Below are 17018 nucleotides of genomic sequence, written 5' to 3'. Positions count from 1 at the left end.
GAGAAACCAAGAACTCTTAGATATTAAAGAAGTTATAAATAAGAAGAGGCGGGGAATTTAAAGAAGGGAAAACCCTTCGGTTCCCCAAGAAAGAGAAAATTCAAATTCTAAGAAAAAGAATCAGTTACATGAATTTGAAGAGACAAGGAAGTTTTCAAAAAAGAAAATATAAGGAAAAAGAAAATATAAATGAAGGAGAAGAGCAAGCGGCAAAAGCAAAAACAAGTTTTTTTAAAAAAAAATTAAAGCCCTAAAATTCAAAAGATTTAAAACTTGGGGAGACTATTGTTAGGGCGCAGGCCCAATGAAAGGACCAGACCCAATAGGAGGAGGATCAGACCCGTAGAGTTAAAAGAGGCCCACTTAGGATTATTATAAATAGGAGGGGCTATTACTTAGAAGTGGTTGGTTAATTAGAATAGGGACTTAAGCTTAGGGTCAACAGTTATGCATGCAACAAGTACAAATTAGATTATACGTTAATATGTTATGATGCTTTTATCCAAATTTTAGATCTTTAGGGTGAAATGAGTGAGATATATAGATGCTTTTGTTTGAAAGAAATTTGTATTAGCGGTGCAGAACAACATAAACACAGTTTCATAATGCTCCTAGTCCTAGTTATAGGAAGGATGACACTGTAAAGCACTAATGGGTAATGCCTGATGAGTCTGCTTACGTTCAATATCAGCTATGGGGAGATCAAGATGAGGTGGATTGTACGCTGCGTCTGGGTCAACCATAAGTGGATTGTGCGCTGCGTCTGGGTCAACCAGAAGTGGATTGTGCGCTTCACAGGGTCGAACAAGCGCCCGGAGGAAAGACCATTCAGCTCGAGTTGGGGTGATGCCATTCAGCCAGCCAAAGGGCAAGATCATGAGACACCAAACATGAGCAAGCTACGCTGGGTTCTTGATTAATAATTTCCCAACAAGTATGTGCCGTAGACTGCAACTTTACAGTTATTTTATCTACTCAATATGCATTTCATTACTAGTGATTTCTTAATATTTTTTCAAAAAACATATATTGGTAAATTTACAACCATTCTTATTACTAAAGTGAGATTATAAAATAATTTTTCGCTATCTACATTACACAATACACACAACTCAAGGGACTACCCTCCCCATCAACTACAGAATCTCCATCACTAAACTGACCCTTCCATCTCTACCACCGGCTCTATTATACAGATAATCTGAAAACAATACAAATAACAGTAATCACGCGCTACGGCTACTTGCTGGTTCGCCTTGACAAATCTCTACTTCTGTATGCACAAGCTTCTCCTGAATTGACCTTTCTACAGAAAAGTAGTGTGTAGTCTCGATGACGGCAAAAATGAACTATAATGCAACCACAGGACTGCCTATTTCACATAAAAATTGTTGTTGAACATTGATCATGTTTAGATGTATGCAAGTGAATTCCGATCAAGATCAGGCTGCGGACGCCCTCTGGTAGGAGTCGGCGGTCTTTGAATGTTTAGCTCCTGCAGTAGTAAAAAAACATAGATAAGATTATCTAGGTGTAATCAGGCGAAACGGAACCCTGTAGACCAGCGTCTCCTGTGAGTTGTGACTTGGGAACAGACCAGGTAGATTTAAGTTGTGGCATTAGAATCTTACCTGCATCCATGTGTCATCCATCCCCCTTTCTGGAGATGTCTCTGGTGAATGCATGGGGGGTGGCAAGGGATGTATCAATTTAGGCACAATCATCAACCCTCTACCAACAACCAGAATAGCTCCAGCATTATTGGCAGTTCCTGAAAGCAATTTTTAATCAGACACAATCTTAACATACAATTAGAAGTAGAAACAAAACTAACTACTTACCACAGTAGTTCGTAGCAGAGAAAAGAGTGATCAACTGTCCCTGAGCAAACCGCTCAAACCCATCCATAACACATTCATGAGCTCTTATTATCATTTGTAACTTGTTCCTCTTACAGAAATCTGTGACCCGATCAGGCTGCAACAAGAGACGATGCACTTTTATATCTATATATTATAAATTGCTGGATAACCCTTTCCTAAGGTTTGGTATCCATATTTTGGCTCGGATATAATTTTTAACTTTAATTTGACCCAGTGGACTATCCATTTTTAGGTTTGGTATTCATATTAGGTTTATAAAAGATCCATACATTTATTATGACCCATTTTATTATAGAAACTTTGCAATACAATTATAAATATGAATTGTGTTACTTATGGTAAGTTTTTAATACAAATTTGAAGTAAACTTTAAATTTTGACAGATCTATTTATGGAAATAATCTCATAAAATATATAACATAAAAATAACTTATGTAACGAAAGTAGTTCTTAAATAAATTTATCATAATATGTAGATGCAATACACTTATTATATAGATAACTTAATCTTTCAGAATTATATTATTCAATTTTAATTATAAATTTATTTATTTATTTTATTAAATAATTTTTAAAATACCCGTGTGCAAAGCACGGGCTATAAACTAGTAATCCTAAAGTTACAAGAACATTCTACAAGTTTAGAGTTCCCAAAAATTAGTTTCTTAAATTTCAAATAAGACCAAAAGGGAGTATACAAAACAGAATCATGACTAGACACAATACTCCTTTGCACAGGAAGCATAAAAATAGGATTCTTATTTTAACACGCTATCCTAATGCATGTCAATATATTACCAAAAGATCTGTATTATTATAATAATAAATAGAACTTGTTGATTTACCATATTTACTTGGTCAACTTAAACTAGTATTTTTACCTATATAATATAATATTTATTACAGTGCCAATTCAAATTAATATCCATTTTTACTCAGAATAAGCAAGTCAAGGCCGTATCTTAGAACGATCAGAACTCAGAAGTGGTATTGTTTCTAGCTTGAATAATTAGAAGAGCATTACTTTATATACTAATCCAATAGAAGAGATCTGTATTTTGCCCGTAGCAAACAATTATGCACTTCCAATTTCAAAAAACCTACTAAAAGGAATCTAGGAGACCTATTGTTATATATCTTTTGGGGGGGGGGGTAGAGAAATTTTTTTATTCTTTGAATTCTAAAAAGAAGTTATTTTAGTATATAACTAATTGGCATCCGGCACTTCAAGCATACAGCAAACTATTGTACAAACAGAGATATTTATTGAACCACTGTGTTCTGTAGTTGCAAGAAACAAGGAAATAACATATTAACAACACACATACCCCAAACGTAACGAGGCCAGGCCCTCTGGCATTGGGTCTCAAACCTTCTACACTATCATTTTCCGTGGGATCAGACCTGCAAAAAGATACAATTGTACAGAAAGCACTGAAGCAAATTCGAAAGCAGACGAACTAAAACACGTACCACAACAAATCCATCAAGACCAGAGATCCAGCATCCATGGTTATGGGCCTTTCTAGTTTCTCTATCTGTTCTACTGTATGTATTGACCTCCCTATACCTCCATGCATGCAGATGATCTTCTTCTCAATAAGGGCTGCAAGGGGAAGATAGTTAAAAAGCTGGTTGAACCGTGTCCATGCCCAGATTCCATCATTTTCTCCCTGAAAATTCATTAACCATCAGTGCACTTGAAAGTACTTTAGAAAAATGATATCTTACAGGACCTACACATCATACCATTCTCTCGATGCATTCAAGACGGAAACCAAAGAGTGCATTAATATCCGCAGCCTCATGATTCCCACGTATTAAGTGAACATTCTCAGGATACTCAATCTGAATAGTATATCAAAGAGCTAAAACCATTAAATGAGGGAGGCACTGCAAAATGAAATTAAGTACTAGAATTGTCATGATAGAAACTTGCCTTTAATGCAAGGAGTAGAGTTATCGTCTCCAAGCTGTGCTGTCCTCGATCAACATAATCACCCAGAAATAAATAATCAATGTATCTGAAAAATTAGAATATTGATATAAGGTACTTACTATAAAAAGAATGATATTCACATTCTCAGTCCCTAACATCATGCTTCGATAAGCACTGATCAACTGTAATCAATATATTACAGAAAAGGACCACCATTAAGAACATATTTCTCTAGGAAAGGAAGAAAATTAAGAACATCTAGGCCGTGGCAACAATAACAAATATCTAATACATGACAACAAGTATACTATGCTTTGTCATGCCATGTCTCTAAATTTCTTAGCCTCGGAAACTGACAAACTTTTGTAATCACTTGGAATATATATTTATCTTAAGCATTTTTTGGTAATTCAAGCTTCCTTTCGAGTGGAGGAAGCTATACTTTTCATGACATGTACAGGATCCATTCTCGATCGTTTCGAAAGTAATAAATCTGAGGACATGAGATATGTAGGGAGGTTCAGTCAGTCAAGGGATGCTTTTGACTTCATCGGTGGTCTGATTAACAAAAATATTCACATCAGCTTCCCTAAACCAAAGATAATATTTCCCTCTGAACATATAAGCTGGTCAGCTCATGAAAGCATTATTAATATTGAACCTACCATGAGTAATACAATTGCACATCTGGCCTATTAACTTAAAGTTTTAAGCTGTCCAAGTACAGCTTAAGTGTACAGGTTACTGATTCTTTTCTATTAAAGCACATAATGTACAAAGATAAAGGTTCGTGTGAACTTTGTTTAGTACTTACGTTATATCTCCCGCTGTAGAAGGATATCCATATTCATCGAATAATCGCATTAAATCTCCAAATTGTCCATGAAGGTCACCAAACAATTTGGTAGGAGCTTTTAATTGAAGAACTGTTGGCTCATGCATAAAAATTTGTTCGGCCGCGTAACAAAGCTCACCCACTTCATAAGAATCCAGAAAAAACCTCCTATTAACAGGAGGTTTCCAATTTCGAGGCCTAAGCAATGTAGATATGATCTGTAACACAAGAAGATAAGATTATATTAATAATGCAAAAAAGCATCAAACATCTTTACCGGGATACATTAAAGAAAGAAGGTAAATACAGAGCAAACTAGCACATTGCTTGCTTACCTTTTTGTGCAAACCTTGCGGAGATTTCGGCTTTGCAGGCCTTTTTGTAGGTTGTGACAGGTCATTTTGCAATGGAACCATTCGCCTACTCTCATTCTCAAATTGGTCCAATGATAGCTGCCTGACCATTCCACCCAAGCTTCCTACAGTCTCTTTGGCAACAACTACCTGTAAAATCATAATATCATGAAACTTTGAAGCTTGTACATAAACATAACCCCAATATTAAAATCACAATGCACAAGATACATACTGCTCTAGGGTGCAGGCGAACATCTGCTTCTGTATCACTACCATCTGAAGTGGTCTCGGCAGCTTGTGAGTTGTTCTCTGGGACACTTGTTTCTTCAGGACTACCAGATGAAGACTGCGCAACTTGCCAGACAGCATTAGCGGCCTCAGCTTCTGCAGCAGAAGCCTCGGCCAGTTTTGCCATTGAGTTCTTGTCCATTCTGATAATATATGCAATTATTAATAGATGAGGAAAATGCCCCTAAGTACGTACTTAGGGGAATTATACGAGTACATAGTATATTTTGATGGTAGAATTGTAAATTTTTAATCAATTTGTGTAATTACAGATGCTCCCCTCCTGTATTCACATTAAAAAACCTTTGTATCTCACCTAAGTTTGGTGAGTATGACTGAGTATAGGAGGATCAAGCTCTAGATAGATTGGGTCAATACTCTGCTTATGACACTTGAGGCATAAAAGATCAAAGTAAAGATTTGTGATTTTCCATTTTGACAGTAAACTGGGTTGGGAAATAAAACAACATATCCGACCTCATCGTCGATCATCAACCAGTAGATCACAATTCTATCATCGCTCCTCTTCATTTTTTATCCAATAAGAATTTACTTATTAAATTTCAAAAAAAAAATCCTGTATTTAAATGTTCTCGAAGTACACACAACAGTACCTAGCAGTAGGGGTGGGATTATCCAACATAACCTTAACACGAATTCAACACGATTTAGGGTGGAAAATTTTAGAGTTCCAACACAGAAAAAAAATATTGGAGTTCAGGTAGGGTTAATCTAAAATTTACACGGAAAAACAAGTTAGTTTTGGGTTAACTTAAATCGACCTGAAGTTGAACCAAAAGTAAATACAAGTGAACTTTTATACAGGTACACTAGTAATTTCCAGTTCCCCACACAAAAACTAAAGGATACACTACAACCCACTTTCCACACTTCCTCATCCATTTTTCACATTTACCAAACATTACAATGTATTTATTCTTGCCCCTCCAACATTTTCATACTCTATACTCCACATCATTCAAGCACTCGACCTCCCCTGACTTCATATTTTGTCTCAGATGTTCCTTCCTCCAGATTTCAATTCATATGGATGTTCAGATACGTAATTACTGCATCACACCTCATTTCGAGTGTTACTGTATTGGTTTTATGAGATCGGATTCAACTGATTACAGTTCATTTCTTAGAGTATCAGAAATTGAAATTTGTTGGTAATCTGCAACCAATTCAGGTTTATTTGTCTGGGACATTACAGTAAAGGATTTTAAAATCAATTCAATCTTATTTGTTTGGGTTGTGTCGGATTGGTTCAATACCCAGCAGGTCATGTTTGGCTTACACTTGCTAGCCCATTTTTCCGGGTCGGTACCCGACCCCAAATTTCTTGCCCCTACCTAGCAGACTGGAGGGTCATATTAAGACATCCAATTCCCTGTTATTTATACTTAACTAGCTGTAACCTAAGTTTCCTAAAAGTTAAAACACATCAGTTTTGCAATATATGACAGAGGATGGTAGAGATCCAAAAAGAGTCTATTATTTATTTCGTTGTGGAAAAAAATATGCATTCCAGGTCCAGGCATAGATAGGATACAAGTACGGAGATGAAAATAGGGGAAGAAGAAGAGTTAGGCAAGAATATGCAATATGCAGTCCTTGGATTTTGAGCAAGGAAATAACTTCAATTACCTAAACCAACATAGACTGAGAAGTAGTAAATACCATATAAACTAACCACATAAAAAAAACACGAGAACTATTAAAGTTAATTACAAAAACAAAACATTAAGTACGCATATGGTCAGGTGAATATGATAGAACATGTCCACATTCCAAACTTTTTTTTTGCAATAACTAAAACAATAATAACCTTGAGCCACCAGAAGATACAGAGCCATCGAGATTTCTAGCTATGGCCCTCTCCGATATTGAAGCAGGAGAATTGATGTCTGAATGAGCTGGTGAGTTCTCTGCAATTAGAAAATCGTCCAATACCAAATCTGTGCCACAAAAGGTAAAGGATATGGTTATGTCAAAATACAGGGAATTAAGCAAGCCTAACTTGCATCACTAACCTTTCTAAATGGAAACCGGAAAAGCAAAGGAAGATACATTAGTAATGCTATCATTAGAATACACACTTGTTTTTAAGGAAAATTTTCTGCCCAAAATTTTGGAACTCTTTCGAATGCAAATTTATGACATGTATTTTTGATATCTCATACAACTAGAAACTATACCAAAAGTAATACATTGAATTTGTATGGTCACTATGGAGAACATTTTTTAGAGTGAGAACAATTGTTCTGCAGCTTTTTAAAGTACAGAACCATTGTTCTGGACAAGTTCTACAACTTCTGTATGATATATTGTTCTCACAAAAAAAATGTCCTCCAATGTAAACGATCCTAAATTTATAAAAGGTTTTATAAGGTGATACTGCAGAATAGAGGAATTAACTGATTATGTATTTAGGTTTTAAAAGAGATATAGAATTCAACTATTGTATACACTCGTGAGCTCATACCTCCTCTGAGACCACCATAAACGTATACTTGAGTATCAACAGATGCAGCAGCGTGGCGACAACGACGCAAGAGTTCCAAGGAAGGATCTTGATCAGCCTGCCCCTTGGTGCGTGACGATGTTACAAGTCCATTTCTATCCAACCAGACTCCAGCAGCAGTGTCGAGCACTTCCATAACATAATTATCATAGACAAAAAAATCATTCAGGCTATAGTAGAATCAAACAATCACAAGTAATGCGATGTTATTTAACTTACAACCTAATTCAAAAATTACCTGCAACAGCTGCTTCACCATCGACTCCCCGCCCTCCTCTAACAGATCCTCCCGTAACATGCAATCGAGCACCCACAAAGACCTAAACAGGTAATGCGAAGTAAATCAGGTTAGCAGCTCTGAAAAAAAATTGCCCTAAAAAAGTAAATTAGGTTAGCAACGACCATATTAGAAGAACTGAGCTGATGTGACAATATCACAAGTCAGAACTTTATTTCCAGAAACACAAAATTACAAAGAAGAGGACGGAGTAGAAATGCCAATTAAACTTGTGGAACATGCCATTAAAACCTTTTTTTTTGCTAGAGAATGTGACATTAAAACTTACAGCAGCGTGCTGATATCTTGATGAAGGAGAAACACCAGGTGCCAGGGTCCACTCCCACTGTCCATTCCTATGCATAAGCAATCCATAAGCATCAGCTAGTGGCTGCAGATGCACATACACACATAACAGTTTCAGACAATTGAATAAGAGTAAAAGACACGTGCAATAGAAGAAATACTATATTTGTTAAACCGCAAGCTGAATCAACAGATTAGGGTTGCTTTAGGAAGGATCTTTGAACAACCATGCCTTTTCTTTAAAACATTCAGCAACTTTGACGACACACTAGCAACATGGTTTATTTAAATTTCATGCTAAAAAATAGGTACATCCTTATGGGGATAAGTTCTTAATCTTAAGTTTTCTTTCACTAGTATCTTAGTTGCAGGACTCTTCCATCACGAGTCTCGCAATTTACCAATCCCCTTCCTTTAAAACAACAATGTAACTATTCTCTTAAAAAGGAAAGAGGAAGTAATGCAATTTCAAAAGGAAGAAAAACCATTAAGTATAAAATTGAAGATTTTACGATGTGAGATCTTTCTTCCAGTACTTGATAAGTTATAAAATTAATTAAGTGGGAGGCTCAACCTACCGAACAACTCTTATTACACTCTCAACATGCATTATCAATTCAGCATTTGATAAGGTGCAAACATAGATGCACTTCTTTTTCTTTGTATTTTAAATTAATCATTAGTCAACTGTACACTAAAAATATATTTATTTGAGTGTGTTTCAAAAAACCAGGGGTCATCAGACATAAAACAGAAAGCAGAGGACCTTAATCTTTAAAAATTGACATTTTTAAGTCAATAATCTAGGATCCAGAAGCACACAAGACCTTACCGTGCCTGAGATGTCTCTTCCCCCACATAGCAAAAGCATGCCATCTGAGCGTGCACTTGCCGTTGCATACCTGCAATGGAAAATGTAAGTTATTAAAGTCTACTATGATGTATAAATAACCTTGTAGTAAATATGATTTGATTTAATGAACTCGTGTCTGTGACCGCAAATGTTAAGGTTTTAAAGGACAACAAAACAAAATAATTTGCTAGTGCTGCCTGCCTGACTCACCTTGGATAGATAGACACTTCATGTTTTAGTACTTATTTTACTACAAGTAATCAAGTGTGTGGTTGTGGCAACTGGACAGTTTAAAACAGCATAAAATATTGAACTTCTGGTGGAAATTAGTAGACTCGGAAGTTTGACGTAAAGGATGATATTTAGGATATAAAATCCCAAATTATTGTAAAATTATAATAAAAACAGCCCGATTTTAACCTTGATCCTGTCAAAAAAGCATGGTCAACAAAAGAAAAGAAAGACACGATACGGAATTACTCAATGATATGATAAAATAGATGTTTCGTGTTCCAAACAAAAACCTACTCTGCCATTTACAACACAAATCCAAGAAACCCTTGCAAACATCAAGTAGTATATTTATATGCCTCAATATCTGATCTTTGATTCCAAATCACGTGATCCCCCCTGGAGTTTGCTGTTATAATTTTTTTTTGTAAGGTAGAACTATAGAAGTATGCTAAGAAATGACAATTTTACTTTAAGCTGTTTGCTAAGGTTATAAAGAATGTGCTTGCCTGACACTATGACATATGATCTAAATGACTTTAAAAGGATTTTTAGGCCTTAACCACAAATGATAAACTTTCAGTGCAGTACAGAAAACCCTCAGGTAAGAAATAATTCTGCATGTGAGTTTCACAGGTAAATTGGAGACCAGTAAAGAAGGTACGAAAGCAGCTTAAAAAAATTAAGAAGCAGAAATCTGTGATAATGATAAATAATTAACTTACATCCTCGCTGAAGGTCTATCGCCCTCTGGAGTGAGCTTCTGCCATGCATATGGTTTCTGAGCAGTATCCAAAGACCAAGCATCAGACAGCACTCTTTTTCCTGAAGTAAACAACATTTACTTCTATATTAGGTAAAAGCAGTTTAAAGTGCCAAAAGAAAACTGCCGAAAGGATCTTCACAATAAGCAGATGTAGGCACTAAGTTCTACATTGCACCAAGGAACGAGATGCTAACAAAAGCTTGGTTTACTAATAATTAATTATTCACATATATGGCCCCCAACAGACTTTTAAGCAAGAGAGCAAGAAAAATACTAGGATAAGTGATAAACTATTTGACGTATTACTGGACATAAAAGTTGATTAGTCTAACTGATTCATTAAGGAGTGTAAGGAGGCTCTTTCAGATTGATGAACATGAAAAAACAGCTCATTTGATAGGTTTAAAGAGGAACTGAACTCACCGTCATTGCCGCTTACAGTTACAAGATATCTTTGAGCAACCAAGTCCATTACATGACCATATCGTGGACCAGGACCATCTCCTTGAACAACAACTCTACATTTAAACAGTAACCAAATAAAATCACGACATCTTCAACGTTAGTATAGCTGCAAATTTGAAAAATTCAGTAAATACCTACCTATGCCACTTGAATTTGTCATTCGTCATATCAAGAACATAAAGATCATCTGTCGAATGACCAGCCGGGCCTATCCCCCCCTGGCAATACAAACAAAACACATCAAACGTAAAAAAGACACACACTCCAACAACAAACAACATTTTCCCATCACCTAAGAAATTCCACTAACCTGAAAAACAACCATAGTACCAACAGCAGCAGCTGTATGCGCTGCCCTCGGAGAAGGCGGCTCGCCAGCCGGCTTAATTCTATCATATAATTCGAACATAAACAACATCAAATCAACAAATCCACACTACTCAAATCAACCTAATCCCAATAAACTCAAAATCTTTCAACCAAAATCAACAAAACAAAACACAATTCAACATACTTAGTCCATTTTTTCGACAGAACATCGTACGAATGAACCGTATTAGTCACACCAGCCAGCCCTAACACACAAAACCCAATAACATTTCAGCTAATCAACAATCAAAATTCAAACAAAACCCACATAAATACAATCATAAATAACAAAAATCAAGATAAAGGGATCATGAAATGTACTAATTCCAGCACCACCGCCGCCTTCGATAGCGGTAGCTCCCCCGAAAAGAATGAGCCTAGGACCCTGAGTCTTAGTAGGAGCAACAGCAGTAAGAGTATGAGCACATCTAGGCCCTGGAGCATCATCATCTGTATCCCAAAAAGATTCAAAAGGCTGATAAGATGGGGCTGGAGATAACCATGGTTTTGAAGAACCCATCTGACCCTTTATATAAAAACTCTAAAATTGTGTTTCTATCCACACACAGAGTTGAATTGAAGAGTTGAAATTGAATCTTGAAGTGGTTTGGTTAATAAATATTGAATCTTTATTAATTTGGAGTAAAGGGAGTGGTTGAGCTAGTGGTGCTCATATACATATAAAATCTGTATGTATATGTTGTATGTATATGTGTTTGTTGATTTGTTGTCTGAATTGGCCGGAGGGAGAGACCAGAACTGAAGGGGTTTGCAGACTGAGACAGTTATTAACGTTGACAACTAGACCAACCCCTCTCTCTTTGTTCTTTCTCTTGAAATTCCACTCTTTGTTGCAAGAACCTTTTTCTCATCAATTTTATTACCCCTTTTTGATATTTTTGTTTTTTGATATTTTTCTGTAAATCCATTAATAAAATCTGTAAGATATATAATCGGGAAAAAAGATAAATATTGAGTTAAAAGTATTGTTCGTCGATATTTATTCCATTTTTATGAATTTTCGAAAATATAGGATAATTGCACTCATAATCAATATATATATTATAAAGAAAAAGTTAAATATTGACATAAAAGTATTGTGGATAATATTTAAGTCATTTATTTACGAGAATTGAACTCATGATCAACTGTGATTGGTAAAATAATTATATAAATACTTGAGGATTTTTTTTATTAGTTGTGAATTTAGTTTTCTACATGTGTTGAAGAAGTAAAACTTGCTGTTAAGTCCATAAGATTATGCTAATAACGTGAAAAAGAGCAAACAAGTTCAACTTGTTGAAAGTCTCCACTAAATAGGCTGTCATGGCATACACATTTATTTTCTAATTAACCCAAAACACACTTTTTCCACTTTTCACACCACCTCACTAAGGAAATAACAAAGGATTGATGACCATATGATATGAACAACCAACTTGAGTTTGTCTTTGTTTGGCCTTATCACCTTGCAAGCATCAAAGTACAAAACAAATGAGATCATGTCAGATGCAACCTTCATTCATATTATTACGATTTGAATTCAACTCTCAAGGTCGTTTCAGAAGCTTCTTATCAGTCACACAAACAAACAGACATTTTCATTTGAGTAGAATATTTGGCTAAATTCTGCAGAAGTGTTGAATACCCTCCAGGCTCCAACATGACTTTTCTACATACTATACTTCTAAATGTTCTGCGATCATCTATATTCCAAGCATATAGGATGCTTCAAGAATTAAGGTCTTTCTGAATTCTCTAGTTTATTGTTGAAGGTCGGTATCCCTTCTCCTTCCTTTCATGTGACAAAGGTCATGAATTTTGGGACTCATCGCTTGTGTGTAGGTCATGAATTCAAATATGACAAGGTCCCGCTCCTAAAGAGGTCATGGGTTCAGATACTCGCTATGGGTACACAAGGGTTCAGATACTCGCAAGGGGTATGCTACGACCCACAAGCCTTTGCGTTAAAAAAATCTCATAGATTGAACAACTGGAAAACTACAATCTCTGTTAAATGTCAGTACCAAGTACCCCAAGTAGGTGACCTTTTATTTTTTCTGTAAGAACCAAATATAGCATACTTTCTGGATAGCCATTAAGAAACCTTACAAAGTTAAACAGAAAACTGTCAATATACTTGTAAAAGTCAGAACATTTATTCTCCAGAACTTTCATGAACAGCTGTTATCATACATGTTTTTTTGGCTGGGCTAAACTACAAGTTCAAATTGATGTAATAACAAAAAAGTTGAGAGCGTCATTGATGTAATTATACAAATTGACTTGTACAGGACAAGTGCCAGAATGTGATATAATGCACAATGCAACGCAACCAGCATACATTGCATCACAATAAGTCCAAAATATCCCAATCCAAAACCTCACTTGATGTGGTCCATTTTACAGTCTTTATCATCCTGGTGTTACAGATAAGACTTCCCAAAACTGATCAACATAGATTCAAGATAAAGTCATAAGCTATGTCTAAAATCAGTATTGTGCAGAAGCAATAGGTCTCCCCATAAATAGTTAAAACCTAAGGAACCATTTCAATTATTTAGGGTAAAACATCAGAGCCTACAATGCATTCTAAAGGAGAAAACAGGAATCATTGTATCAACACAAAATGTACACAAGAAAGGGCATAAACACAGCACATTGGCAACCTCCAAATGCTTCAATTGAGTAAAAATTAACTATAGAATGAAGGTCAGAACATAACAGAGAAGATAATACTCAACAAACCAATTAATCCACAAAACTCAACAAAGATATCATAATATTTGTATATTCGGTTTCATCAAACCAAACCCAAAATTAGGGGTTTTACATCAACATATTACACAAAATCAAGCATCATTAAACCCCACCATTCCCACTTACATAAACTCAACCACCTCTCATTACACATAACACTCATCAAAACCCTAAAACTCTTGTGAAGCAGATCCAATCTCATCCTTGCCCTTCCCCGCTTTCTTGGGCAACAAAGTTGTGTGAATGTTTGGCAAAACACCACCATTAGCAATTGTAACAGTCCCCAAAAGCTTGCTCAACTCCTCATCATTCCTCACAGCTAACTGAATGTGCCTTGGCACAATCCTATTCTTCTTGTTATCTCTTGCCGCATTGCCAGCTAACTCAAGAACCTACATCATTAAATATAAAAAAATTAAACCACACCCCTAATTGTTTACAATCTTTGTCACCAAATCAACATTACATTTCAATTTTTAGCATCAAAACAACATAAAGTTTCAATCTTTATAACAAAATCAACATAAAGATTCAATCTTTATCCCCAAATCAACGTAAAGTTTCAATCTTTATCCCCAAATCCCCAAATTAACATAAAGTTTTAAATCTTTACCCATCATAACAACAAAATTCAATCTTTGAAACAAAATTAGCATAAAGTTTCAATCTTTATTATCAGAACAACAAAAAGATTGAATCTTTACCACAAATTAACATAAAGCCTCAACCTTTACTATCAAAACAACAAAAAGAATCAACCTTTAGCACAAAAATCAAGAAACCCAGAAAGAAAAATACCTCAGCAGCAAGATATTCAAGAACAGCAGAGAGGTAAACAGGAGCTCCAGCCCCAACACGCTCAGCATACTTTCCAGCCTTAAGAAACCTAGCAATTCTACCAACAGGGAATTGAAGGCCAGCCTTCGAAGATCTTGAAACTGACTTTGTTTTAGACACCCCTCTGCCTCCTTTAGTTGTTGTAGCTCCTTTTCCACTCATTTTTGTGTGTTTTGCAGTGAAACCCTAGAAGAGAATGTGTTGATTGATTGTGTGTATTGTAAGTATAGATTGATGTGATGGGTAGAGGGTGAGGTGGGTTTTTATATTGGAGTAGTTGGGTGAGAAGAACAAAGGGTTTTGGAGTGGGGGGTTTTGATTGGTTGGTTTGAGGAGGTGTGGATTGCCAGCGTGGCAATAATCCCTGGAGGAACCGACTAGAACTTCTTTCGTTTTGGGCCTGGCCCGATTCATTTTGTAACATATGTTTTCGTTATGAGTATATTACATTTTTTGTCCCTTTAGTTTATCGTTATTACACATCGCACACTATGTTTTGTGTATTTTGCTTTCTCAGATTTTTGTTTTGTCACATTTTTACTCGTTTAATGATTTTTTTTATTTATTTACGGTAAACCGGGAGACTTGTCAACTGGGCAATTGAGCTGAGCCAATTCAACATCAAGTTCATACCTCGGATCTATACCATCTATCTATACAATAATAACCGGAATGGGGTATAATTTGGTTCAACGATTATCCCTCAATTTTGGTTATTAAAAAAATAAATAAATAGTGTTATATATACGCTAAACTACTAAATTATTAAACTACTACACACGTAGTCTATTTATCCTACTAAACTACAATCACAGCTTATTCTATTATTAAGAAAAATAATGTTATATATTCATTAAACTACTAAATTATTAAACTACTAGGATAGACTCTCTATGTCCCAAAATACAAGTCCCTTTGACTTTTTACGCGTATTTAAGGTGTATAAAAGTCATAGCTCTACAAACTTTTTTCTAAAATTTTCTTTTCTTGAATTAAAATTTAATATGTATATTTTTATTCAGAAAAAGAAAATTTGAAAAATAATTTGTAGAGCTATAGTTTTTATTTACCTTAAAATACGCATAAAAAGTCAAAGTGACTTGTATTTTGGGATGGAGGGAGTAGTATACTTATCATTAAGGGTGCGCATAGGTTGACAAAACCGATCAAACCGACCCAATCCCATTTTCGACCGATTAAACCGAACCGTTATAACCCGATATTAGGTTGGGTTAAAATATGCCAAGCCGATATTAATGGGTTGGATATAGGTCTTGAGCTATTTTTAACCAACCCAACCCGTTTTTTTAATTTATTCGTATAAATATATACTGTGTGCATCTCTATTCAATACTTTTTGTATTAATATGTTGTTCAATTTAAAACTAAATTTGTTGCATATCAATTATAGTCAATTATATATTTTTTTTCCATACACCATTAGAGATCATTTGTACTTTTTGCGTATAAAAGACATTTTACTATAAATAAACCTAAGAGTTTATCGTAGAGTAATGCTATGTATGTCGAAAAATATCTAAAAATATATTCTCGAATGACATATAACATGATCTTGTTTATGGATTCGTATGTCTCCACGAGTATTCTCATATCATAAATATATTTTCTATCAAATATTTATTTTGAATAACTTTTAACAAACCGTTCAACCCAACCCAAACCGAACCGGACTGATGAATAAAGAGTAGGGTTAGGTTGCATTTTTATTTTTTATGGGTCGGGTTGTGAATTTTCAAACCGATTTAATTGGGTCGGGTTGCTAAAATGGCTCTAACCCGGCCAACCCGACCCATGTGCACCCCTACTTATCCTACTAAACTACGACCACAAGTTATCCTATTATTTTTTAATAAATAAATAGTGTTATATATACGCTAAACTACTAAATTATTAAACTACTGCACACATAGTCTACTAATCTTATTAAACTACAATCACAATTTATCATATTATTAAAAAATAGATAAATATTGTTATATAACCACAAGCTATCCTATTATTTTTATTACAAATTTATAATTATTATATATTTATATAAATATTTTAAAATTATAATATCACGGGATAAATAAAAAATTTAAATATTAAAGGGAACCCGTACATCGTACAGGATTTAAGCTAGTAGCAATAAAAGCTCAAGCACTATCAGAATTTGTTATGGAGCGCACTTTCCCGGAGTTATCTCCCATCACAAAGGATCAGCCAACTCTGAAGATGAACCCCCAACAAAGAAGCGTGAAAATTATACGTAGATGGTTCCTCAACAGCCGAGAGACCCGGAGTTGGTCTAATTCTAATCAGTCCC

At 35.2% G+C, this 17018-nt stretch overlaps 2 protein-coding genes across 2 annotated transcripts; both read right to left on the bottom strand.

Moving 5' to 3' along the window:
* Positions 1–1027: 1027 nt before the first annotated feature.
* LOC141683348 (serine/threonine-protein phosphatase BSL1-like) lies at positions 1028–11951 on the bottom strand. Its single transcript, XM_074488045.1, has 21 exons — positions 11417–11951; positions 11241–11301; positions 11037–11115; positions 10865–10944; positions 10685–10779; positions 10221–10320; positions 9244–9313; positions 8395–8496; positions 8067–8148; positions 7790–7957; positions 7133–7262; positions 5246–5444; positions 4993–5160; positions 4637–4875; positions 3823–3907; positions 3633–3731; positions 3357–3556; positions 3212–3287; positions 1842–1977; positions 1632–1771; positions 1028–1495 (listed from the first exon to the last, which is right to left on the bottom strand). Exons 1-21 carry the CDS (start codon positions 11613–11615, stop codon positions 1412–1414), a joined length of 2592 nt encoding a protein of 863 aa, XP_074344146.1. The 5' UTR covers positions 11616–11951; the 3' UTR covers positions 1028–1411.
* Positions 11952–13870: 1919 nt separating this feature from the next.
* Positions 13871–14936, bottom strand: LOC141687198 (histone H2AX-like). The gene is made up of 2 exons (XM_074492394.1): positions 14654–14936; positions 13871–14247 (listed from the first exon to the last, which is right to left on the bottom strand). Exons 1-2 carry the CDS (start codon positions 14852–14854, stop codon positions 14026–14028), a joined length of 423 nt encoding a protein of 140 aa, XP_074348495.1. The 5' UTR covers positions 14855–14936; the 3' UTR covers positions 13871–14025.
* Positions 14937–17018: the final 2082 nt, after the last annotated feature.

The sequence above is a fragment of the Apium graveolens genome, chromosome 9, assembly GCF_009905375.1.
Source record: "Apium graveolens cultivar Ventura chromosome 9, ASM990537v1, whole genome shotgun sequence".
In the NCBI taxonomy this organism is placed as follows: Eukaryota; Viridiplantae; Streptophyta; class Magnoliopsida; order Apiales; family Apiaceae; genus Apium; species Apium graveolens.
This window is presented reverse-complemented; position numbering and strand designations above follow the sequence as displayed.

Excerpts from the sequence above, each read along its gene's own strand:
- LOC141683348 (XM_074488045.1), bottom strand. The coding sequence starts at position 11,615 with ATGGGTTCTTCAAAACCATGGTTATCTCCAGCCCCATCTTATCAGCCT. Across the intron at positions 9,314-10,220 it reads GATAGACCTTCAGCGAGGAT|GTATGCAACGGCAAGTGCAC; the intron begins GTAAGTTAATTA and ends TTTCCATTGCAG. Across the intron at positions 3,557-3,632 it reads TTGAATGCATCGAGAGAATG|GGAGAAAATGATGGAATCTG; the intron begins GTATGATGTGTA and ends ATGAATTTTCAG.
- LOC141687198 (XM_074492394.1), bottom strand. The coding sequence starts at position 14,854 with ATGAGTGGAAAAGGAGCTACAACAACTAAAGGAGGCAGAGGGGTGTCT. Across the intron at positions 14,248-14,653 it reads TTGAATATCTTGCTGCTGAG|GTTCTTGAGTTAGCTGGCAA; the intron begins GTATTTTTCTTT and ends TTAATGATGTAG.